Source organism: Microcaecilia unicolor, chromosome 9 (assembly GCF_901765095.1).
Source record: "Microcaecilia unicolor chromosome 9, aMicUni1.1, whole genome shotgun sequence".
NCBI classification, from domain to species: domain Eukaryota; kingdom Metazoa; phylum Chordata; class Amphibia; order Gymnophiona; family Siphonopidae; genus Microcaecilia; species Microcaecilia unicolor.
Genome location: NC_044039.1, coordinates 175,696,028 through 175,721,395, shown reverse-complemented (window position 1 = coordinate 175,721,395; position 25,368 = coordinate 175,696,028). Strand labels below are relative to the sequence as shown.

Sequence of the window (25,368 nt, the reverse complement as noted above, 5' to 3'; positions counted from 1 at the left end):
GCAGATTATAGACTTTTCCTCCAGGAACTTGTTTAAAAAAAAACTTCAGACAACAGCTAGTGTATCTGGGTTTTACCACTTCCTCCAACAATGAGTTCCAGAGCCTAACTATTCGAGTGAGAACAATATTTTCTTTTGTTTTAAAAGTATTGCCAAGTAACTTCATGGCATGTCCCCATGTCTTTGTACTTTTTGAAAGAGTAAGCAGTCGATTTAGGCTTACCCATTCTACTCCACTCACCTTAAATATATTTTGTAAGCCTCTAACATATCCCTCCTCAGCTGTCTCTTCTCCAAACTGAAGAGCCCTAATTTCTTAAGACTTTCCTTGTATAAATAGTATTCTATCTCCCTTAATCATTTTGGTCACACTTCTCTGAACCTTTTTTTAATTCTGCTATATATTTTTTGAGATATGGTGACCAGAACTGCACACAGTATTCAAAGTGAGGTCACACCACAAAGTGATACACAGGCATTATAATATTCTGCATCTTATCCTCTATCCCTTTCCTAATAATTCCTAGTATCCAGTTTCCTTTTTTGGCTGCCATCGCACACTGAGCAGAAGATTCCAACATATTGTCCACAAAGACAACTAGATCTTTTTCTTGGGTGGTGACTCCTAAAGTGGAACTTAGCATCAAGTGTCTATGATTTGTTTATTCTTCCTAATGTCCATCATTTTGCACTTGTCCATATTAAATTTAATTTGCCATCTTGATGCCAAATCTTCCAATTTCCTAATGTCTTCCCGCAATATCTCACAGTCCACATAGGCTTTTAAAATTTTTGAATAGTTTTTTGTAATTTGCAAATTTAAATCACCTTACTCATCATTTCCAATTCCAGATCATCATTTATAAATATATTAAATAGCACCAGTATCAGTACAGATCCCTGGGGCACTCCACTATGTACCTTCCTCCATTGACAGAAATGGCTTTTTAACCCTAGTCTCTGTTTATCTATTAACCAATTCTCAACCCACAACAGAGCATTGCTTCCTATCCCATGGCTTTTTAATTGTCTCAGGAGTCTCTCATGAGGGACTTTCAAAAGCTTTCTGAAAATCTACATAAACCGGCTCACGTTTATGTTTATTCTTGCCATCAAAGAAGTGAAGCAAATTGGTGAGGCAAGATTTCCCTTGGCTGAATCTACGTCAACTGTCCCATTAAACCATGTTTGTCTCTGTATTCAGTAATTTTATTCTTCACAGTAGCTTTCATTATTTTGACCGGCACAGACAGGCTCACAAGTCTCAATTTCCCAGATCACACCTGGAACCTTCTTTTTTTTTTTTTTTTAAATCGGTGTTACATTAGGCACCCTCCAATCCTCAGGTACCACGGATGATTTTAATGACAAGTTACAGATCACTAATAGCAGATCAGCAATTTCATGTTTGATTTCTTTCAATACCCTAGGGCGTATACCATCCGATCCAGGCAATTTATCACTCTAACTTGTCGATTTGACTCAGTACATCTTCAAGTTCACTGAGATTTGTTTCAGATCCTCCATATCATCACCTTGAAAACCATTTCTGGCACAGGAAGATCTCTTACATTCTTTTCAGTAAAAACAGAAGCAAAGAATTCATTCAATCAGTCTCTTCGCTATGGCCTTGTCCTCCTAAGTGTCTCTTTTACTCCTTGATGATCTAATGGTCCCCACCGATTCCCTCACAGGCTTTCTGCTTCTGATATACATGAAAAAGTTATTACTATGAGTTTTTGCCTGCAGTATGTTTCTCTTAATATTCTCTTTTAACATTCCTTAGTAATGCTTTGTATCTAACAAGCAAAAAAAAAAAAAAAAGGGGGGGGGGGGAACTTCCACAAGCGAACAATCGTTCAAAAACAAAAGTGGAAGACACTCAAAGTCCAAAATAAAAAAAGTCTCTTTACTCTTAAAAATACAATGAAGATATTCTCTCAATACAATCTTCACATGCAGTATACAGGATGCACTTGACAAGAAATCCCAACATAGCCTGTGTTTTGGCACATATGTCTTTGTCAGGGGCCTTTTCACGGACAGTGTCAGCTATAACTCATGTAGTACATGCTCCTGTGAGATTGAGATTTGCACATTTAGTGGACCACACACATTTGCAGTTTTATGACATGCATCACTTTGACAGGTCCCCTGACGAAGGCATACGTGCTGAAACATGGCCTATGTTGGGATTTCTTGTCAAGTGCATCCTGTATACTACATGTGAAGAATGTATTGAGAGAATATCTTCATTGTATTTTAAGAATAAAGAGAAAATATCTTCATTGTATTTTAAGAATAGAGAGATAATCTTAAACTTTGTCTTGAGTGTCTTGCATCTAACTTGCCAGTATTTATGCTATTTCTTGTTTTCTTCAATTACAGCTAAAAGAACATCTTTCAAAAATGGAAAAAAATGATCAAATAGCCTCTTTCACTTCACTTCTTAACCATGCTGCCTGTCTGCTCTTCTTTCCACATTTATTAATACACGGAATACATCTGGTCTGGGCTCCCAAGATGGTATTTTCAATCAATGTCTATGCTTGATTTAAAGTCCTAACCTTTGCAGCTGCTTCTTTCAGATTGGTTAAAAAAAACAAACAAACATGTTCCTCATTTTATCATAGGTGCCCTTTTGAAAGCTAAAATGTTGCAATAGTAGGTCTTATCTGATCATTTTCTTTCAATTAGTCCTTCCCACTATTCCAGATCCTGTGAAACGTTGTGTCCATCTACTAGTAGGTGGAGAGAGGGAACTGAAAACTGAGCCAAGACATCTCTCCTGGCATCTAGTCCAGCAACTCAATATTTACATAGACCAGCAGTAAGAAGAAACACAGAATAAACACAACAACTTTAAAACAACTCCCTAACCTAACACTAACTAAACAAAGCAAAAGTTTGTCCTATCTCTGGATAAATTGTAGAGAACAAGAGAAATACAGGAAGCACCATACAAGGTGAAAGTCGACCTCTTACCCATTACTTCACACTGACTAAACATCTTAGAAACCTCGACTAATCGAAAGAAAATTTATTAGTTAAGACCTAATTTCTCCTTCCATTATGTAGCTTCACACTATTCCAGAACCTGTGGGATGTTCAAAAGCAAAATCGCTAGAATGGGTGGGATCCTGGCATCACCACTCTGAGGACCGAATACCCAAAACTGGCTTCTAAGTGCACCACAACATCCACCCTGCAGTGCTTGGCAAATGTATGCAGCAACGACCATGTCGCAGCCTTGCAAATATCCGCCAGACAGTAAGGTAGTCTCCACCCAGGATGTCGCTGTACACCTCGTAGAATAAGCCCGCATGGTCTGAGGAGCCTGCTGCACTGCAAGCAAATAAGCTAACAAAATAGTCTCCTTCAGCCATCTAGCAATTGTAGGCTTAGAAGCCAAGACGCCAAGCCTCTGTTTATTAAAAAGCACAAAAAGTCTGTCTGATTTGCAAAACTCATTTGTGACTTCCAGATAACTAATGAGGGCTCTAATCACATCGAGAAGCTTCAAGGAAGAATACTGAGCCTCTTTGTCCTCTCTACGAAAGGAAAGAAACTCCACAGATTGGTTGAGATGAAATGCTGATACCACTTTTGGAAGAAAGGAAGGAACTATAAACACAGAAACCCCACCTCCAAAAGTGAAGAAAGGGATCCAGATAAAGCCTGAAGTTCCAAAACCCTACATGCCGAATCAACTGCCACCAAGAAAGCTGTCCTTAGTGTAAAATCTTTCAAGGAAGCCTTCCAAAGTTACTTAAAAGAAGGCTTCTGAAGATCCCAAAAGATTAAAAGGTTCCACTCTGGACACAGTGTACGACAAGGAGGCTGCAAGTGGCCCGCACCACACACACAAAAAAAAAATCTAACGATATCCGGGTAAGCCACAAGAGACGTCTTCTGTAGTCAGCCTCTGAAACCGGCCAAGGCTGCAACCTGAGCTTTTAAAGAACCCAAAGATTAATTTTTTTCTGAAGATCTGCCTGGAGAAACACTAAGACGTGCACAATCTGAGCAGAGAAGGGAGATAGTCCACGCAAAAGTCCATGCTCAAAACACCAGCCCTCAAACATCCTCCACACCCTTAATATGCCACAGACGTACAGCATTTCAAAACCTGAAACAAGGTAGCAATGACCAAATCTGATTAAATCTGTCATCTCAACAGAGTCTTTTCAATGGCCAAGCCACAAGACCAAAGGGGCATGGATCCTCCATGAGCACTGGACTTTGCTTCAGAAGGCAGTGTACCTACAGAAGACAGAGAACCCATCCACCCCGTCCAGCAGCCGATTCAGGTCCATATACCACAGTCTCCGCAGCCAATCAGGGACTACAAGAATTATTCAACCCAGGTGCAATGCAACCCTTTTCAACACGCAGCCTATCATGGGCCAATGAGGAAAGATATACAGTAGATGTGTCTCCAGCCAGGGCTGCAGTAGGGCATTGACCCCCATCGAGTCTAGTTCTTTCCAATGGCTGAATAACTTGGGCACTTTGGCATTCCTTTTTCTCGCCATCATGTACAGAAGCAGAGAACCCCTTTGGTCCACTATGAACTGAAAATCCTGGCTGGATAGTTCCCATTCTCCTGGGTCCGAGGAGTAACTGCTAAGAAAGTCCTCCAAATTCAAGGACCCTGCGACGTAAGCTGCCAACAAGCAGTGAAGATTTTCCTCCACCCAACTCATGAGGGAGTCTGCCTCCACCGCCATCAGATGACTTTGGGTCCTGCCTTGCTTGTTGATATAAGCCACCACCGTCACATTGTCAGAGAACAAACTCAGACCGGGGCCTATGCCAGAAAGGGAGCAAAGTCACGTAAGGCATTCTGTACTGCCCTGAGCTCCAAGCAATTTATTGACCACTGAGACTCCTGTTCCATCCAGGTGCCCTGTGCCAGATGGAACTTGTAATGAGCTCCCCAACCCAACTTGCTGGCATCCGTTGTCACCACCTCCCATTGTGTTATCAGACAGGGAGTTCCAAGGGTCAAATTTCTATGCGACAACCTGCTGGAGAGCCTGAAGACCCTGGCATATTTGGATTCTGTGCCAAATTTGAAGAAGTGTTGCTGCCGACCGTTTCCTCCGCATTCCAGGGGATTCCCAGCTTGCACGCACTGCAATGCCCTGACACTGGCCTGCGGGTCCCACAGCGGGAACACACCCTGCCTCCACGGAAGCTGCCATTCATCCCAACTGTTACAAGCGGAGCACCTGTCCCAAATGGCGAGTTAGGATCCCTTCCCTGCACCAAGTAGAACTTTCAGCACTACAAGCTGTTCAGAGTCAAACTTTATTCGGATTAACCACTGCCAGCTGCTCTCGTCAAGCTCACAGTCTCAACAAGTCTTACCACAGATGAGAAAGGCTTAGGACCAATTTATTCCACACTCTCTAACAACCCTCTTTTTTTTTTGTTGTTGTGTTGGAAAAGGAGAACTCCACAGGAAACAGGGGAGAGGTAAAGGGAGGGAAGAAGTAAACTCTAGGGCACCAGAGACAGGGATCTGAAGACCTCCAGATGAAACTCTGCAGGCTCAAGCCACCCACAAAGCTCAACTGGGGACCAGTTGACTAACTGGACCAGGAGCAAAGCACGCAGAACCAGAGGCTGAAAGGTGTGTCCATCCACCTGCTTGAGGCAGAAAATACTGAGGAGCTGGACTGGATGCCAAGAGATGTCTTAGCTCAGTTTTCAGTTTTCTATTTCCACGTGCTTTCTAGAACAGTGGGAAGATACGTAATGGAACTTAAATTTAATCATGTCATAATTAGGGCTGTGCATCGATTAAAAGGCACAATGGCATAGATAGCTATGATCAAAAATTTTTATTGCGCGTTTGGTCGCATAACTGTCCCCCCGAAGCAGGAAACAGAAGTTCATAGGAGGCAGCAGGACACTACAGAGGGAGGGCTCCGTTTACAGAGGAGAGGAGCAGCGTGTGCTTAATTCCACTGTGTGTACAAGGCAAGTTCGGAGGGCTGCACATGGTGGGGGAGGCCTATGAGATGCAAAAGAGCAGTGTGGCAGGAGAGAAAACGCTGCTGTTGTATGGCAGCTGCGGCAAGGGGGAGGAGGAGAGAACAAGCTAAAGGAGCATCAGGGGAGGGAGGGGTCAGTGGTAGGAGAGAAAAATATGCTGGAAGAAGGAAGAGTATGGGAGAGGAGGAAAGAAAGAAAGATAGGAAGCAGAACCAGGAGCAAGCAGCTTGACAAAATCAATGCGTTAAAATTATTAATGCAAGTTAAATATTTTAACACGTTAAATGTGCAGCCCTAGTTATAATCACTGTTTCTCTGCAGACCCAACACCATTACCTTTCATACTGTCCTGCACTCCACACTAAGGACTAGATCTATAATAACTCCCCCTCTTGTTGGCTCCTGGACCAGTTGCTCCAAGAAGCAGTCATTTATTTCATCTAGGAATTTTACCTCCCTAGTACTTCCTGAAGTGACATTTATCCAGTCAATAATGGGGTAATTGAAATCATGCCAAATCCACAGAGAGCAGTAGGTTCCAAACAGACAAATGTCACTCTATACAGCTACCCAATGCTCAGTGTGCAGTCCAGATAAAATTGAACAAGGCAATTAGTGTCAATAATTGGCTTTTTAACAAGCAGTTATTGGCATTTAATTGAGATTAATGTGTGTAAAGTTAGATGCGGGAACCGCATCTAAAATTTACGCGTTCCAAAAATGGGGGAGTGGAAATAAAAGAGTCATGGGCATGACCTCAAGTTACACGCATAATTACAGAATAGCGGTCTGCACATAAATTTAGGTACAGCATTTGCACAATATTTTCATTGATGGAGTGGAGGAGTGGCCTAGTGGTTAGGGTGGTGGACTTTGGTCCTGGGGAACTGAGGAACTGAGTTCGATTCCCACTTCAGGCACAGGCAGCTCCTTGTGACTCTGGGCAAGTCACTTAACCCTCCATTGCCCCATTGAGCCTGCCATGAGTGGGAAAGCGCGGGGTACAAATGTAACAAAGATAAATAAAAATAAATGCAAAACGGCCATGCCTAAATTTACACGCAACTTTCTGCTTATGTATTCTATAAACTGCATCAAACTTTAGGAATGGCTTATAAAATACTGCTTAAGTAGGTTTTTCGGGGTTGGTTTTTTAGATGCCATTTATAGAATTTACCCCCCAAGTGTGCACTCAAGACATTTAAAATGGTGCTTTATTAAAATGTCTAAGAATCTGACACAGGCCATGTTTCGGCCAAATGGTCTCTATCAGGAGTCCAAAATATATCTAAAAGATGGTCAAAAAATATAATACAATTAAGAGAGACAAAATTTCTTAAGAAACTGCTAAAATATACAAGTGAAAAAATAAATGTGCATTTGATATATAGTAATTAAAAAGTATATGTATATATAAACAATTGCAAATATATACCCTATACAAAAACATATTAAAAAAAATAACCAACTTAGGGCCTCTTTTACTAAACCGCACTAGCGATTCCCGGTATGGCAAATGAGAGGAAGCCCATTCAATTCCTATGGGCTTCCTCTCATTTGCAGTGCGGGAATAGCTAGCACAGTTTTGTAAAAGAAGCCCTTAATCTTGTATCACATATATACCAATTATCTGTCCAAAAATGCATAAATCTGTAATACATTTTCAATGCTTGTTTTGTCTTACCCCATAATGACTTGGGTCATTTTTACAATATATGATAAGAATAAGAATTGCATACCAGTAAAAGACGGATTCCTGTATTGAGGCTTATGTTCCACCACGACTTTGTATCCAATACCAGCAGCTGCACTATTGATACAACTCCCATCTCTATTAGAGCATTTTCTGTATTTTGCCAAACCTGAAAAACAAAAATAATCGGAGTACTTAAGAGTCTTTTCTACCTCCAAAATATATGTCATGTCAAATAACAAGTTAAAGTAGGTTTCTATCCCTATTCCAAACTCCCCCCCCCCCAAGAAAGCAAAGAATAAATATGTAGTATACATTACCATTCTAAATGCTCTTGTGAATCCAATACACATTGATACAGAGTGGAGATTTGATGACGTCAATGAACTGTCTAATGAAAGATATGCTACCATAGCAAATGGACACACTGCAATAAAAATACATTATTTTATATATCTTTGCTAAACAAATCTAGAAATGGAATAAACGCATTACATCTACTTTTAACAATCTGGGACAAATTGGAGGCCTAGTGTACAATTTTAAATACATTAAGTATCAGTTTTCTATTAGCCAATATAATTAATCTTAAAAAAAGCATCTAGCTTAAACATCAACATCTGATTTTCTTTGCAAAATAGTTTTACAGATTTGTTTGGAGGTAGAAGAATTACTTATCTCCAAATTAAAAAGAAAAACAAACACGAACAGACTGACATGTATATAATTTGTTTCTATGCTACACCACCATACCTATAGTTAATAAAATTCTTCTGGCAACACCAACTTTCAGAAGTCGTCTTTGCTTCTTCATAAATACATTCACTGTTCTTATATCCTTGGGATAGAAAGGGTTTCGAAGGATTCCAAATATGTAGGCACCCTGAATTTCTTTTAAAGTCCATGTAAGTCCTAGCAATATAATAAGTGTATAACTAATAATAGCCTGAAGGCTTGTTTTAAAAAACGACGACAGATAGAAATGCAGCAGGCTAGCTTCAGTAAGAGCTAGAATTAATATGATAAAATACACAACAAATTCCCTCCAACCAAACTTCCATCCAAGACCACTGGGTCTATGCTTGACCCCAATAGCAGCTAACTGCCGGCTGAAGCAGCGCTGGAATGCAAGGCCAATTTCTGCTAGATTAAGACTCAGTATGAACCCAAAGCCAGTCATGAATAGGACTACACCAACAGTGCTGGGAATGAAGTAAGATGCCACAGCTGTTCCAGCAGACACAAGGAACATTAGACACAACCTGTAGGAAAAATATTTTAAAAAAATGCATAAGTAAATCACAAAATATCATAAAAATAACTATATATTAAAAGCAAAGAGCATCATAATGGCATTCACCTTGTATGACTTGACATTGGAGAACCTCCTAGGCCAAATTCCAAGGTTTGTTCTATTCCCCATAGGAAAAGTGCATCGACTGGAGGTAGGATTCCCACCGCCCACAAAAATGGCAAAAAAACAAATGCAATGTGCAAAACCTGATTTGTGCATTTTAGAGCTGGTGAGTTGACAAACCTGTAGAAAACAAAGGTTAAGAAAGAAATTATATGGCCAAATGTATTAAGCATTTTTCTGAGACAAAAATGGGAGGGGGGGGGGTACTCCTTTGGTACATTTGATACGTGGAAAAATAATCATAGAATTGCACTAACACTACTGTGTCCTTGAACAAATGACTTGATCCCTCTCAGCTCAAAAAATCATTAAGGGGCTCTTTTTACCCATCAGTGCTAAGCACTAATGCACATCTAATACAGCAAAAAACAGAGTACCGCGGAATGTGCTCACATCTGCATGTGATACCTACGCACGAAATGATTTTTCTAATTTTTTGAGGGGAACATGTCATAGGCAGAGAATGTGAATTCCTGCGCTACCTACATTGCGATAGGATACCATGGTTATTTTTTAAAAAATGGCCATGTTGCCATTAGAACATGGCAATTAACGCAAAAAAAAAAAAAGAAGCAGCCATTTTTACACCTGCAGTAAAAATAGCTTTAGCATGCAGGAAAGACCTGTGTAAGGGCGCGCTAAGGCCACTCTTTAACCTCAGCTTAGTAAAAGGACCTCTAAGTGCTTTAGGGAAAAGAACTTACGACTACACTATTTCTCTTCTATATTGATGGGGCTCTATAAATATTGACATTCCAAATATAAAATGTGACCTGCATCTAGATACTGTAGGCTGATCTGCAGTTCTCATCTGTGGACTGCAAATTCACCCAGAAGATCAACAGCCATTGCCTAAAAATTTGGAGGAAGCATGGTGTTCTGATTAGGAAGTGGCCCTGGCAGTCCATGTGCTGATAGCTGTCTCTAAAGTGACTAGTTCAATCAGGGTGGAAAAAATATAAACAGGTTACATCATCTCCCCCGCCTCCCCCAATCAAGATACCTTATATGCAGGGAAGCTCAAATACGTCATAAAGCAAAAAGGTACCTGTGTGCAAGATCCACTGTAATAAATGCAAAAATATAGAAGGGTCTCATTAGAGCAGTAATTTCATAAGTATCCTGTGCTTGGAATGTAGCAGTCTCTGTAGCTGTATTTATAATTAATGAATATTCACCAATGCATATAGTTACCCATCCAAAAACAAAGACAATAACAGTTCCACCAATATTACTGTAAAGTGAGGTTATTCTGTTTGGTAATAAGTACCACGTTCCGAGCCCACATAGCACCCCAGCAAGAACAGAATGAAAGAAAGTGTTGGCAATAAATTTCTTGCCTGGAATTATAAATTTAATTGTCTCTGAGCCCAAACAGTTTGTAAATTCATATTCATCTTCATCCATTAGGGTATTTTGATGCTGAAGTCTTTCTACAGTCACAGTTTTCCATCTTGCATACAAACTTATCATCTGGATAACAAATGCTGCGACAAGCATTAATCCTCCTGAAAGTGCTGCTGTGCAATAATCCTCCAGAATTTCTAACTGATACAAGAGAGTTCCTATGCCTCCTAAGACCCATGGTATCAGGAAAAGGATTATTTGATTAATATATATATAGGGAGGGGCGCAGTATCCCAATTTGAATCTGGGACCTCCAAAAACAGTCTGAGGGAAGCGCTTCCAAACAAATTCTTGTTTGTAATCATTGAGCAAAGGAAGATCTGGACCCATTCTCATTACTCGGAATTGCTAGGGTAATCTCATCTTTTATATAGGGCAGCTACACCTGTCAAGGAAAAACATATAAAATCACATTCTCCCTTAAACATAATTTACAAAATTACAGCAGCACTAGCTTCTCACCACAAAGATTTCATCATGGTCACAATCAGAAGCATTAATCAATGTTATGTTACGAGTTGAATGTTCTACAGTACATTTAAAAGGGTCTGTGATACATTGCTCTTCACATGTGTGGCACTATGGACAAAGATCCCTGCCTCTATCCTATACTGTTTATGTGGAATGGGAAAATTTGGACTTACCTGATAACTTCTTTTCCTTGGTTTTCTGCTAGACTAGCCCAGACCTAGGGGCTATGTCCCCTTATCAGCAGATGGAGGCAGAGATGCTGAAGATTCCAGTGACATCACTGGTATGAGTGGTGCAGCTAGGAATGCTAATGCCAGAGGCAAACAAGAACACCAAGAAAAGAAAAATAAAAGTGAAGAATGTTCAAAACACATTTATAACAGAACTACCACCCTTTGAGGAGCATTTGCATAACTAAATAAGTACCAAATAGCTTCAGACATGAGATCTAACCTACTGGAATCATCAGTCTTCCCAGAGTGGGTCCTGGACTGGTCTAGCATAAGTCAAGAAAAGGAAATTATCAGGTTAAATCTGAATTTTACCTTCCTTACCAGTCTGCTAGACCAGTCCAGGCTTAAGGTATGTACCAAAGCTCTATCCCACGGGCTGGGAGGAACAGAAGACCACCTTCAAGACTGCCCTACCAAAAGCACTGTCAATTCTGGCCCCAACATCAATCTTGTAAAGTTTGACAAAGGAATGCAGGAACAACCAAGTCACTGCCTTGCAAATACCCTCTGAGGCCACCACTTTAGCTTCTGTCCATGCAGCAATCTATGATCTAATTCAACAAAGCTCCCAAGCACCTGTGGAACCACCTTCTAACTGAGAATATACATCAATTCAATAGTCAAATTAATCCATCACTCCAGAGAGGACTTCAAAGCTGCCTGTTGCTTGTACAGACCATGAAATAAAGATTATCTGAATTCCCAAACGGATTAGTAACCTTTAGTGAATGAGCACTCTGCAAGCATCCAGTTTGTGAAGCACTCTCAGACCCCTGCACTGAGGGCTTTCAAAAGCCTGGAAGAGAAACCTCATTCACATGAAAGGAGAAGACTACCTTTGGTAAAACATGCAGAACAGTATCAAGTGAAATGGAGTCTGACGAAGATGACAAATAGGAACCTCTAGCTAGATATCCTCCTAGCTAAACAAACAGCAACTAGGAGCACTACCTTTAGGGATCCTTCAGTGAGGCTCAAAGAGAGGCCTTGGCAGAGCCAGACAACACTAGATTAAGATCCCACTGCAGTACTACCATTCTAACAAGGGGATAATGGATGATGAGCTTACCCACCCACAAGAAGTACAACACATCTGTCTGGATTGCTATGGAGGATTCATCGATCTTGCTCCTGAAAAGGGAAAAAAAAAAAGAGCTGCCACTTGAACCTTTACCAAATTAAGTGCTAACCCTTGCTCCAGACACCCTCCCGCCCCCCCCCCCCCCCAGAAAGGACAGAATGATGAGACCGTCCAAATGCCTGATCCGAACACTAGCACTCAAAAACTTTCCAGAATCTAACAGACAACACATAGGACTTTTCACACATTCAGTAGTGTAGCAATAACAGGGTGGGGGGGGGGGGGGGGGACCGTTCTGCCTCAGCTGACGTCTCTCAATAGCCGAGCCAGAAGGGATCTGGATCCTCCATCAGAACCAGACCTTGTCGAAGGAGATCTAGACCTCTTGGAAATAAGAACAGAGGGCTTACCAAAAGGTGAATCAGGTCCACATTCCAGGGGTCGCAAGGCTAGTCCATTACATGAGTCACCGACAATGCCTACAGATGTAGCGCTGTCCAAGCAACATCTTGCTGATATGCAGGGACACTGCTGCACTTCTCCGTTTTCCCTGTTTGTTCACATATGCTACTGCCATGGCATTAGTGTGTGAGGTCCGATACCAGAGGAAAAAACTAGCAAAGCCAGTCAAATAACTCATTTCCAGGTGGTTGATGGTCCATAGGGCTTCCTGCTTCAACTATTCTCTCTATGCAACACATTTTAAACAGTGCCGCCCCCCACCCCCGTTTAGCCCTTGAGACTTGCATCAGTCATCACCAGAACCCATTCTAGTGCATCCAATGGAACAAGTCCACCATCAGTCACCTCAAGAGATATTTAAAGAATGAGTCAGGACTTGAGGCACTGAGTAGTCCCAAATCCTCGGGGTTTGTGTTGCACAAAACACCCCACCCTGGAACAGAAGCTTGTTTGCTCAGGCTTGCATGAGAAAGGCTGAACCTGAGTGTCAAACTAGACACCCAGGTACTCAAGGACTTGCTCTTGATGAAATTCAGCACTCATCTTAGACTCTGCAAGAAGACTACTTGATACTTTGCCACATGAACCTCTTGTGTAGAACCAGCTTGTATCAGCCAACTGACCAACTAGGGTGTGCTCTTGGATCCCTTCTTTGCAAAGGGATGATGCCACTACCGACATAACCTTGTAAAAGATTTTGGAGGCTGTGGCTAGACCAAAGGGGAGTGCCCTGAACTGAAAGTGACTGCCCAAGACACAGAGCCAAAGAAAACATCTGTAGCCCTCCCAAATGGGAATCTGAAGTATGCCTCAGACAAATCGAGATATATTGAATATCCTGCACTTACTGATCTCGGTCAGGGGGAATTTCTATCTGAAAATTCAGGACCCAAGGACCAGCACTGACTCCTTTCAGGTCCAGAATAGGGAAAAATCATCCCCCCCCCCCCCAGCTTTCTTAGGGACCACAAAATAAACCCTGTAGCGACCCCAGCTGCACGCCTGCAGTGGCACTAGCTCAATGTTCCCAAAGGTCAATAAAGTGGTGTGAAGTCTCTTCCACCACCAATCTTCTGGGCCTCACACTGCAAGGTGACATCACAAAGATTTCTGAAACAAGTCCTGCAAACTCTAATGCATATCCTTGTTGAATTTCCTCCAAGACCCACTGTGATAGGTGGTCATTTGGGTCCACTCCAGGTGAAAACAGTCAAAGTATGCTTACCACCTACTGAGAAAGGGACCAGACAAATCTCACTGGTGACCCTTGGCAACTCCAGCTGAGGAAGAGGAGGAGCTGCTGCCTCCAGTCCTCCTTACTTCCCAGAACATTCTCAATCCCTGGTCAAAGCCTTATTGGGCAATGACCCGCAGAGGTTGAGCTCTATCCTCTGACAGATACTAAGGCCTAGCTTCTCCCAGATCCTTGACAAGTTTCTCCAGATTTTCACCAGAGGACTATGGAAGGGGACAACCTTGGGAAGCAGCATCTGCTGACCTATTCTGCAGCCAACGCTACCATATGAGAACAAATCCAAACCAGATCATACAGCACATTAATGCTTTTAGGATTATTATACAATCCTTGCTTCTGGCTCATATAGATTACTGCAATGCTATTTTAATGGGGTTATCTGAAGGACTACTTAAAAAATAATTACAAACTTTACAGAACACAGTGGCTCGCTTGATACATGGTTGCTCTAGGTTTGAATCAGCATCTCCATTATTAATGAACTTACATTGACTCCCTGTCAAGACTCAGATTAAAAAAAAGTTATGTACAATGATTTTCTTGATTTTACATGGATCCTCTCCTGAATATTTGCTTGAATTGGTCAATTTAGCTCACAGAATTAGGGATTGCCTCAATAGGCCACCTTTACTTTTGCAATAACCTAGCCCTAAAAATGTGTGTTATAAAACGGTGTTTAATTGATTGTTTTCATATAAAACCATCGAATGGTGGAACGCTTTACCTTTAAATATAAGGAAGTTTGATGATTTCAAAGTCTTTAGGAAAGCTTTGAAAGCTTATCTCTTTAAAACTTTTAAATAATGGTTGAGTAATTTTATTCTTTTATAAATTCCTGGAAACTGTCCAGTTCTCTTGAGCTTGTAAACCGCATTGAATGCTTGTGGGATTTGGTGGGGTATAAGCATGATTGAAATTAAAAGAGGCTCTTTCTAATATCCCCCTTAAAACTTATTTACCTTTTAAATAGGCTTCAAAATGGAGAAGCACATCTCAGCTTAAAGCAAGAGCTTTAAAATAAAAAAAGTCCTGGAGGGGTGTAGGGACTTACCCCAGTCAACAGAGGTGCATCCTGCATCAGCAAGCCTCACAGAGCGAAGGTTCATGGGCTAATGCTCTGTGCTATGTAATGGGGTGGGGGGGGGGGGGGGGGGGAAGGAAGCATCCCTCTCAAACCTCTCTATCAGGGAAAGGATCACAACCCAAACCTGCTATACTAGTCCACCTGCACCATCTGCTGGAGGCAGAGAAATACTGAAAGGCTCCAAACTGCATCACGCCTTATACCAATTTCATCACTGGAATCTTCATAGGTGTCTCCATCTGCTGGTAAAGGGACAAAACCCCTAGGTCTGGACTGGTCTAAGAGGATGATTTTAAAAAAACGTGTTGCTGATGTGTGTGCAGCAGAGGTAATTTAATGTTGCTGTTGCACTAACCTGGGATTTTCTGCTGCTGAAACCCACAACAGGCAGCATTAACTACGCAGCTAGTGAAGATCTAAAGAGGGGGAAATACACATACACACACAAAACATGCTGACAAGCTTTACTGAGCTTCTCTCCTCATCCTTCAATACTTCTATGACCCACACGAGTCAGAGGTATGGGCTCAAAACACTGGTGAAAGAGATACCAGTGTGTTGAGCCCATAGCCCTGGACCACCAGGGCAGGACCAAGAGTGCCTGACATCCTAGGTGATCCTTCAGTCATCCCCCCCCCCCCCCCCAAGGTGACTAAAGGCTCCACCCCTACCACCATTGCCAGCATCTTCCCTACCACCTTACGTGTCCTCCTCACCTCCTTACCCCTGTCACAGTTTATCTTCTTCCCTTTCTCTCCCTAATGCTCTCCCACAAGATAGCCCACATCTCATCTCCACTCCTCCCTGCTGGATCTGCCACAGACACCCTACTCCGCCAGGCCAGAAAAACTACAGGCACATTGCATGGCATGAGGTCTTCAGCACAGGCCTATGCAAGCATTGCCATGTTCTGATCCCTCCTCCCCCCGATGCAAATTTTCTGTCAGAGTGTGAGGGATGCAGAAACACTTGAGCATGGGCTTGTGCTGGAAGACCCTACCAAGGGCTGAAAGCAAAATTAAAAGTGCAGCTCTCTTACCATGCTGGAACCCGACCACTACCCTATACAGTCCACCTAATGGCAGGATCAGCCCTGGTCATCATTTAAGACAGTAGTTCCCAAACCTGATCCTGGAGGCACCCTAGCCAGTCAGGTTTTCAGTATATCCACAATGAATATTCATGAGAGATTTGCATGCAGTGGAGGCAGTGCATGCAAATCTCTCTCATGAATATTTGTTGTGGATATCCTGAAAACCTGACTGGCTGGAGTGCCTCCAGAACCAGGTTTGGGAACCACTGATTTAAGGGACAATTCTGTGATATGGTACTCTTGGTGCTTTTCAGCTAAGCACTGTACAGACAGACTGGAGATGGGATGCAGTGGGAAGCCTCCACATGTGACTTCATTTATAGTCTAGAGCTGTACCAAATAGCATAATTTTACTATTCGTCCAAATACAAATAATGGGCATTAAGCTTTAACATAAATAATAAAAGAAGCAACGTGAAATAAGAGTGCTGACCCTTAGCAGTTGTACAGTGAAACTACTGCAACTGGGTACAGCTGCAATTTTGAACCCAGAGCTGGAAAGGAGTGAATGGTGATTGCTCCTGACCATCCTGCCCTATACCACAGGGTGTGGAGGGGGGAGTGGTCAGTGATTAAAAAAGCAATTAATTGATCAAAATTTTTATTCAGGAGATTAATTGCAATTAAAAATTTTGCTGCAACAGCTATAATAGGAACCTTAAGTCAGTGAGAGTTCTTCAGAGTGAACTGAACTGTGTTTATAGATTAAAGTCAAACTATGCACTCTGTACTAGTATCATCTAAGGCCTTGCAGCTTTTGGGAGCTCGAAGACTACTGTGGAGGGGCATTTTCAATATGACATCTAAGTCCGAATTTGGATGTTTGCACAAAACGTCCAAAATCCAAACAGGAAAGGTCATATTAGAAAAAGAAAAAGTCTAGCTTTTTTTTTTTTTAATACTGTTTCAAACAAGATTTTGCTCTTTAGACGTTTTTTTTGTGGTCCAATTTCGGGGAAAACAATGAAATAAGTGCAAAACATAAAAAATCAAGCCATTGGGATATAGGAGGAGACAGCATTTTTAGCAGACTGGTCCCACAGATGTCCCAGGCGAGCAACGGGGCACCCTTGACGGCACTTCATAAAAATGCTCAGGAGGTACACATATCTCACCTTTGCTCCCTTATCTTGTCCCGAGCCCTCTAAAACCTACTGCCCCCCACTGTACATCAGTACAATAGCGCTAATGGGTGAAGGGGGCACCTATATGTGGGTACAATAGGGTTTTAGTGACTTTGGGAGGGGTCACAGTTTCCACCACAAGTATGGCAGGTAGAGGGAGATAGGGACACGAGTCCCCCACTTCATAGTGCATTGTACTGAACACTACACTACTCCAGGGGCCTGCATGCTGTTCTAATAGACCTGGCTATAACATCTGATGCTGTCATAGAGGCTGGTAAGTCATATTTTTATTCAAATTTTTTGAGGAGGGGGGGGGGGTCATTCCTGATTCCCTCCAGTGATCATCTGGACATTTAAGGCATGTGTGCCTTGTTATAAAAACAGGTCTAGCTCTAAACATCTTAGTTTTAGTTTTGTTCCATTATGGCTAAAAAAAATGTCTAAATCTTAGGAATGCCCAAGTCCTACCCTCTTCCCCTTCCTTAATTGCTACACATTTCTAACTGTATCTGATATCCTGACATAACAATGTTAACAGATCTATGTAAGCCACATTGAGCCTGCAAATAGGTGGGGGAATGTGGGATACAAATGCAATAAATAATAATAATACCCTTAACACGCCCCCTTCAGATTTGGACGCACTGCAGATGAACAGCATAGAAAAATGTCAGATTTCGATGTTTCTTGAGAGAGAAACGACCAAATGCTGCTTTATGCCACTTTTTAGACGTTTTTCTCTTTCAAAAATGAGCTCCATGGAGGCATATTTTCAAAGCACTTTGAAAATATGCCTCATAGTCAGCTACAGCAATTCTCCCCAACATCCATCTTCACAATATCCCCAATTCTGTAAAGATCGCCAAAAACCACATGCTCGAATTTAGGCATATTCCCGATTTCTGCGCGTGCAATTTCATTGCACAAACCAATTAGTGCCAATAATTGGCTTTTTAACAAGCAATTATTGGCACTAATAAGATTTAATTGGGACCAACACACCTAACATTAGGTAGGATCCCCCACTTAAAAATTACGCACATTCCAAGGGGACATGCTGCCAATTTTATTTAGGTGTCATTAATAGAATTTACCCCTCTATGTAGAGATAAAAACTTCTTCAGCACACAGAAAATTTGCCCCGTTTTTTTCCGCTTCATATAATACACCTTGAACCGACGTCAAGTAAGGACTGACAGTAGTACCCAACACTTATTCCTCACACTCAGATCCTGGCATTAAGTTGATAACCACTAATCTGCCTTTCCCTTTCTATAATAGCACAGCTGTTTCTGCAGTGAAGTTTAAGCTTGTTTCTTTTAAACAGCGTCACTTGCTATTTTTCAAAGACATTTATATCTACTCTCACTGTTCACACAGTACACTAAAAGAAAGCCACAGTGAAGGTTGGGGATTTATAGACAAACTCTGGCCTGCTTGCAGAAGAAAACCACCTGCTGTCTCTTCACCCGGGCTAATGAGCCGGGAGGGGGGCAGGGGCCACTCTTCTTCCTTGGAGGTAAATATTTTTACACGAGGGGAAGTGGCGTAGCTAAGGGGGGGGGGGGGAGTCGCCCCCCCCCCAAAGAGGTTTGTAGAAAAAATGGCGCCTATGCGCCTCTTGCCAATATTTTTTCTGCCCTCTCCCAAGCGAGGCTCAATCTTTTCCGCGTGGTTTGCTCACCTTTATTACTGCGGACAAGTGCCTGCCACCGTTCTCCCTCCAGCACCGGCGATTCCCATGGCCAGCCTTCTGCCAGGCCAGCGTGCGTCGTCGGGGCCTCTCCTTAGGCGCGTCCCGCCTACTCTGCAACTTCCTGTTTTCAGCAAAGGTGGTGGGACGCGCGCCTGAGGAGAGGCCCAGACGACGCACGCTGGCAGAAGGCTGACTAAGGGAATCGCCGGCGCTGGAGGGAGAACGGCGCTTTAGTGCAGTAAAAATGGACCACACCACGCGGGCAGAAGAGAGGGAGAAATGCAAAACTCGGGAGGCTGGAGAACGGACAAAGCGCTCCCAAGACCACAGTGGCACTGGAAGTGAACCTATCTAGTTCACTGTGTAAGCAAGGTAAGGAAGCCAATTTGTGTAGTTTCCACTTCCTTCTCCCCCTCGCAGCCGTCATCTCAGTTCACTCAAAACAAAGCAAGCAAACTTATGAGATGTTGCATCCACCTTGTCATTCTTAATTGTTGCTCCATCTTAAAAGGTAGAGGAGAAAAGAAGTAACAATTGAATATCACTAAAACAGCTTGAAAAAATTATTGTAGCTGGTAGAAACTGCAATTATAAACTCTATACTTTGTGCTCATTTTTTTTTCACTGTTCTTATATATAGATGTCTAGATTTCAGTGAGGCTATCCTGTTTCCTGATGGGTGCATCTTAACTGTAGTTGTAATCTGCCTTCGGAAGCCTGGTGTTATAAAGATGATAGAACATACTGAAAATAAGTGGATGTAGAATTAAACTCTCCTTTCATTGGGGCACATGGAATCACATCTTCATCTGTTTTGTACACGTTTACCTTTTAGATACACAAAGGGATTATTCTGTTTTGAATGTGTTTTGAAGTAGTTTTATAAGTCAAAATAAAAATAAATATTTTGTTTCATGTAGATCTTTTTTGTTTAAACATAAATGGGCTATAAGCCCCTAATTCAGTCCACTGGTTTTCTTATAGTTTGTTCTTGTAATGACTTATATTGTGCCAAAACTGAAAACTCTTATCTCTTTCTGGTCGATAATAAAAGGAACACTATCTGCCCTAAAAAGTTGTTTTGTGACTCTACATGAGGAATTGTGATATTGAATAAATAAGTGTATGCTTGTGCCCCTAGACATGCATCCCACGTTTATATAATCCTTTCAAGAAATCCAGTTAACGGCTTAACATTAGTGGAACATAGCTTCAGAGGTATGGTATGTTTTTTTTTTTGTTACATTTGTACCCCACGCTTGCCCACTCATGGCAGGCTCAATGCGGTAGGCAATGGAGGGTTAAGTGACTTGCCCAGAGTCACAAGGAGCTGCCTGTGCCGGGAATCGAACTCAGTTCCTCAGGACCAAAGTCCACCACCCTAACCACTAGGCCACTCCTCCATTTTAAGCCTGGAATAGACTTCCTGAGCCCCTACGTCTTGCCCCATCCTTGACCATCTTTAAATCTAGATTGAAAGCCCACCTCTTTAACATTGCTTTTGACTTGTAACCACTCGCCCCCACCTACCCTCCTCTCTTCTTTCCTCTACACATTAATTGATTTGCTTGCTTTATTTTTGTCTATTAGATTGTAAGCTCTTTGAGCAGGGACTGTCTTCTATGTTTGTGCAGCGCTGCGTACGCTTTGTAGTGCTATAGAAATGCTAAATAGTAGTAGTAGTAGTAATACTAGGTAGGGCTCAGCTAAGTAACAGGTTATTTTGAGTTAGTCTTCACTGGACCAAACTTGCTTTCCTTGTGCCATCACTATCCAGCAGGATAGGCAGTGTCTTAAAAGGCGGAGGATAAAGGATTTTTTTTTTTTTAACAATAAAGAGTGACAACGTGGATGTAGCAGCTCATAGGTTTGCTTGCTTTGTTTTGAGAGTACAGCAATGACAGCTGTGTGGGGAAGGGGAAAGTGAGATTGGCCTAATTGGTTTCAACATTTTGATGTCACTTGGCCTCCTGTCTATTAAACCTCCTTGGAGCTGCCAGAGGATGGACCGTGGGAGCAGGCCAGGGAGATATGTGTCCCCAAGAAGGATGGGGAGCGCTGAAAGAGATGGGGAAGAAGGTTAACATGGGGAGAGAGAAGGGTAAATGCTGGACAGGGAGAGGAGAGGGACATTGGAATGCAAAGAGGCAATGCTAGAAAATGAAGAAATGGGGACACAGGGGCACTACTGAAAAGGGTGGAAGATAGGGGCTCCACTGAAAAGGAGTGGGATAGGGACACAGAGGGGCACTACTGAAAAGGGGAGGAGGAGATAGGGACACAGAGGGGCACCACTGGAAGGAGGAATGGAGATATGGGGACAATGGTGAAAGAGGGGTGAGATGGGGACAAAGAGGTAATGCTGGAAAAGGGAGAAGATGGTAACACAGGGATAGTGCTTGAAAAAGGGGGACGATGGGAACACAGGGCACTGCTAGAAAAAGGGAGAGATGGGGGACACCTGGATGGTAGATGCTAGAAAAGGGGGAGAAGAGGAGACCAGGTAGAATTGTGCTAAAAAAGGGGGGAGATGGGGACACAGAAATGGCAGATGCTGAACTTGGGGGTAGGATAGGGACAAGGGACACAGAAGGGAGATGCTGGACAGGACAAATAGTTGTGCAGAGGAAAGAAGGTTGGTGCACTTGGAGACAGAAGAAATCAGATGGGCAAAAGACCCTATAAAGGCAGAAGAAACAGAGAAAAACAGAAAAGAGACAGCGGGACCAAAGCAAAGGAGAAAATAAATTGTTCAAACAACAGTAGAGGGATCCGAATGCATTTTCTTAAGTCATTTTGGATGTACTGCAGCACAGATTTTGATAGGTAGAATCAGGGACTGCAAATCCCAAATGAATTTGGGATGTGAGTTCACACTAGGACTGGTTGAAAAGCCTCTCTTTTGGAACTGGATCACGTGGCAGCTCTATTCACAGCTATTTGATAGTGGGGATGTAAAATGCAAGATCAGTTCCAAACAGATGTAGAGAAGGAAAGGAAGAAGACAAGAGGCAAGAGAAGAAAATGAAAGGCCTCCCTGGAAAAGAATTTGTAAGGCTGACTCATGGAACATGGAAAAAAAAGACTGGGACCAGCCAAATTCCCAGACAACAAAGGTAGAAAATGTTATTTAATACTTTGTAAGGACTGAGAAATACCTGCTTTGTAAAATGTACAGAAGAAAATGCATTTCTGTCTCTTTTCTACCAGTATTGCACTGTTTATAGAGTCTGGCTTCCTTGGACAGAGAGTGAGAGGGTCTCTATTTCAATTTTGTTGTTGTTTTTTTTTTTTGTGGCTCCCTATTCTGTATTAGATTGGTAAAATGGAATGTTGTCACAATTTGGGTTTCTGCCAGGTGTTTATGACCTGGGTTGGCCACTGTTGGAAACAGGATACTGGGTCTGACCCAGTATGGCTAATCTTATGTTTATATAGATGAGGGTCTGTCCCAGAGGCGTAGCCAGGTTTTGATCTCAGGGGGAGCAGACTTTTATAAAATAGGCGCCTGTTGGTGTCAGTTACACAGCAGTGTCTGTGTTGTTGCTCAGGGGCTGTAGCGGGCACTGATTAATACAGGCTGTCTCTGTTGCATCCTGCCTACAAGGAAACAGTAAGTTACATCAAGAGGCAGGACGCAGAAGAGATCCCTGGACTGGCCAGAGCAGGTAACTTGTCTTCTCAACTACAAAGTAAAAATATTCAAATCGTGACCATCACCTCAGGAATAGTACACACATTCCTTCCACTGCTAGACACCTTGTTTAAATCAGACGGGTGTTTGTGTGTTGATTCTACAGGATGTGAAGAACACTAGTCCTGAACATTTTTATTTTAGGTGACAAGGGCCCTTGCCCCAGAGCCTACTTTCAAATAGGGCTAGACATTTTGTGAAATAACACAAACCCCTGCAAAAAGACACCCAAAACCTATACTGAAAACTTACAACACCATAACAGCCCTAATCCACCTACAAAAAGATAGTGCTATAAATATTACAGTGGGACCTACAGAAGTGTTTCCCTATTGGTCCTGGAGTACTCCCTTGCCATTCAGGTTATCCACAATGAATCTGCATGAAAAAGATTTGCATGTAAAGGAGGCAATATATACAAATCAATGTCATGCATGATTTGAAATCCTGACTGGCAAGGGGTTACTCCAGGACCAACTTGGGAAACACTGCTCTAGAACACCACTTGCCACACCATAACAGCCCTAACCCACCTTTGAACAGACAGTGCTATATATATTACACTGGGCTCTAGAGCAGCAATTAACCTACTATTGGGAAACTGGAACAAGCTGCACTGTTACACATTCCTACACAGATGCTACGTGCTAGCAGAATCCTTCACCTCAGGCACACATGCAGAACATGGACAGATCCTCATCTATCCTATATAATAAAAAGCACCTCCAACATTCTGAAGCTGACTCCGTGGCACTGTGGCAATGTAGGGTTCGTAAGTCTGTATTTCAGCGTTTCATTGGCTCTCACTATCCCTGCCCTCACGTCGAGGAAACTGAATGCTGCATAGTTGCCAAGCAAACAAACGCGACGTCACAGGAACGACGGAACTTGGAGGAGGGAAGTGGAGTAGATTGAATCTCTAACAAACAATCATATAAAGGGAAGTACGAACATCAGTGGAGGCAAGTGCACAGAACGGAAGGGAAGACAAACATTTAATCACTTTGTCACTCACACACATATCATACACACACAATCACTCTGTGTATCTCTCTCTTACACTGTCTGTAAAACACACTGTCACTCTCAGTCTCTCACATGGGCATCTGTATGTTGCATTCTCACGAGTAAGGAGCCCTTCTGATGTGATTGTTAAACTGATTGAAGGGCCTGAACAAGGAAAACTTTTACCACATTGTAACACAGTTTACACAAAAAATATTGTATATAAAGAAAAACACATGTAAACAACAATTATATTCAGAATACAACTGTGGAAACATTAATGGCAGGAACTCATTACATTGCTAGTGCCCGTTTCATTGCGTTAAGAAACGGGCCTTTTTTACTAGTATAACATAAGAGTAGTCATGCTGGGTCAAACCAACAGTGGCTAACCCAGGTCACAAGCACCTGGCAGAAACCCAAATTGTGACAATATTCCAATCTAATACAGAATAGGGAGCCACAAAAACTAACAAAAAAAAACAAAACAACCACCACCAGCAACAAAAATTGAAATAGAGAACCCCCTCCTCTCTGCCCAAGGAAGCCAGACTCTATAAATAGTAGAATACTGACTTAAGAAAATGCGATTTTCAAAACCAAAGACGTCCATGTCAAAAACTACCATAGCCCTTACGAGTGCAGGGGGGCACCTATATATGGGTACAGTGGATTGTGGTGGGTTTTGGAGAGCTTGCTGTTTCCTCCACAAATGTAACAGGTAGGGGGGGTATAGACCTGGGTCCGCCTGTCTGAAGTGGTCTGCAATACCCACAAACTGCTGGCACAGTAGTTGTGGCTGGCATTTTTTGACAGGGCCCAACTATTCTGAGTGCCTGCGTAGGGAGGTGCATCCGATGGAAGATGTCTGTGTGCGGTTCCAAACCACAAGAGGTATACCTTTTTATATGCTTCATTAGTGGCGCGTCAAGACCCTTCCTTATTACATCGGAGGAAGTGGGAACAGAAATTAGATTTTATTTTGCCAGATGAGAAGTGGTTGCAGTTGGAGAGGGGGATCTTGAGATCCGTGCGGTCGGTGGCTATGAAGGAGAATGCGCTTAAGGTATTCTATAGGTGGTATCTCACACCAGCGCGTTTACATCATATGTTTGTGCAGGTTACGGAGACTTGCTGGATGAAGTGTGGGGCCATCGGTACAATGGGCCACATTTGGTGGACATGTCCAAAAGCAAAGGCTTACTGGAAGGGTGTGCAATTCCGTATCCAGGTATGGGTGGGCAAGTCTGTGCGGTGGCATCCGTTAGTATTTATACTTGGGCAGAGACCAGAAGGACTTAAGTGGGACGAGTGGCTCCTGGTGAGGGCGATTTTGCAGGCTGCTCGAGTGAATCTGACACAGAGTTGGAAGTCACCCCTGGTCCCCTCGTTGGTGAGCTGGATCACGAAGGTGTGTTATCTATGTGAAATGGAGAGACTGACAGCAATTAAAAAGAGGACACTGCCTAGATGGGAACGGAAATGGAAGCCATTTTTGAGTATGAAGATGAGATGAGTGTATATGGCTTGAGTGACATGGGGGAGTGACAGAGGCTGATTAGGGAGGGAGGGGGGTTGGGTAAGGAGGGAGTTTAGGGGGGAGGAGGGGGGCTTCTTTTCTCTTGGGGTCCAGGGGTACTTGGGTCA

The 25,368-nt window shown here is 42.6% G+C and overlaps 1 protein-coding gene across 1 annotated transcript in view; it reads right to left on the bottom strand.

Annotated features, from left to right (window-relative positions):
- Positions 1-25,368, bottom strand: part of PCNX4 (pecanex 4) — a 146,013-nt gene that overhangs the window by 82,242 nt on the left and 38,403 nt on the right. The window contains 5 exon segments of the mRNA XM_030213787.1: positions 7,743-7,865; positions 8,017-8,123; positions 8,450-8,958; positions 9,057-9,233; positions 10,162-10,905. Of these exon segments, the coding sequence (XP_030069647.1) occupies positions 7,743-7,865; positions 8,017-8,123; positions 8,450-8,958; positions 9,057-9,233; positions 10,162-10,856 (1,611 nt within the window). The 5' untranslated portion in view covers positions 10,857-10,905.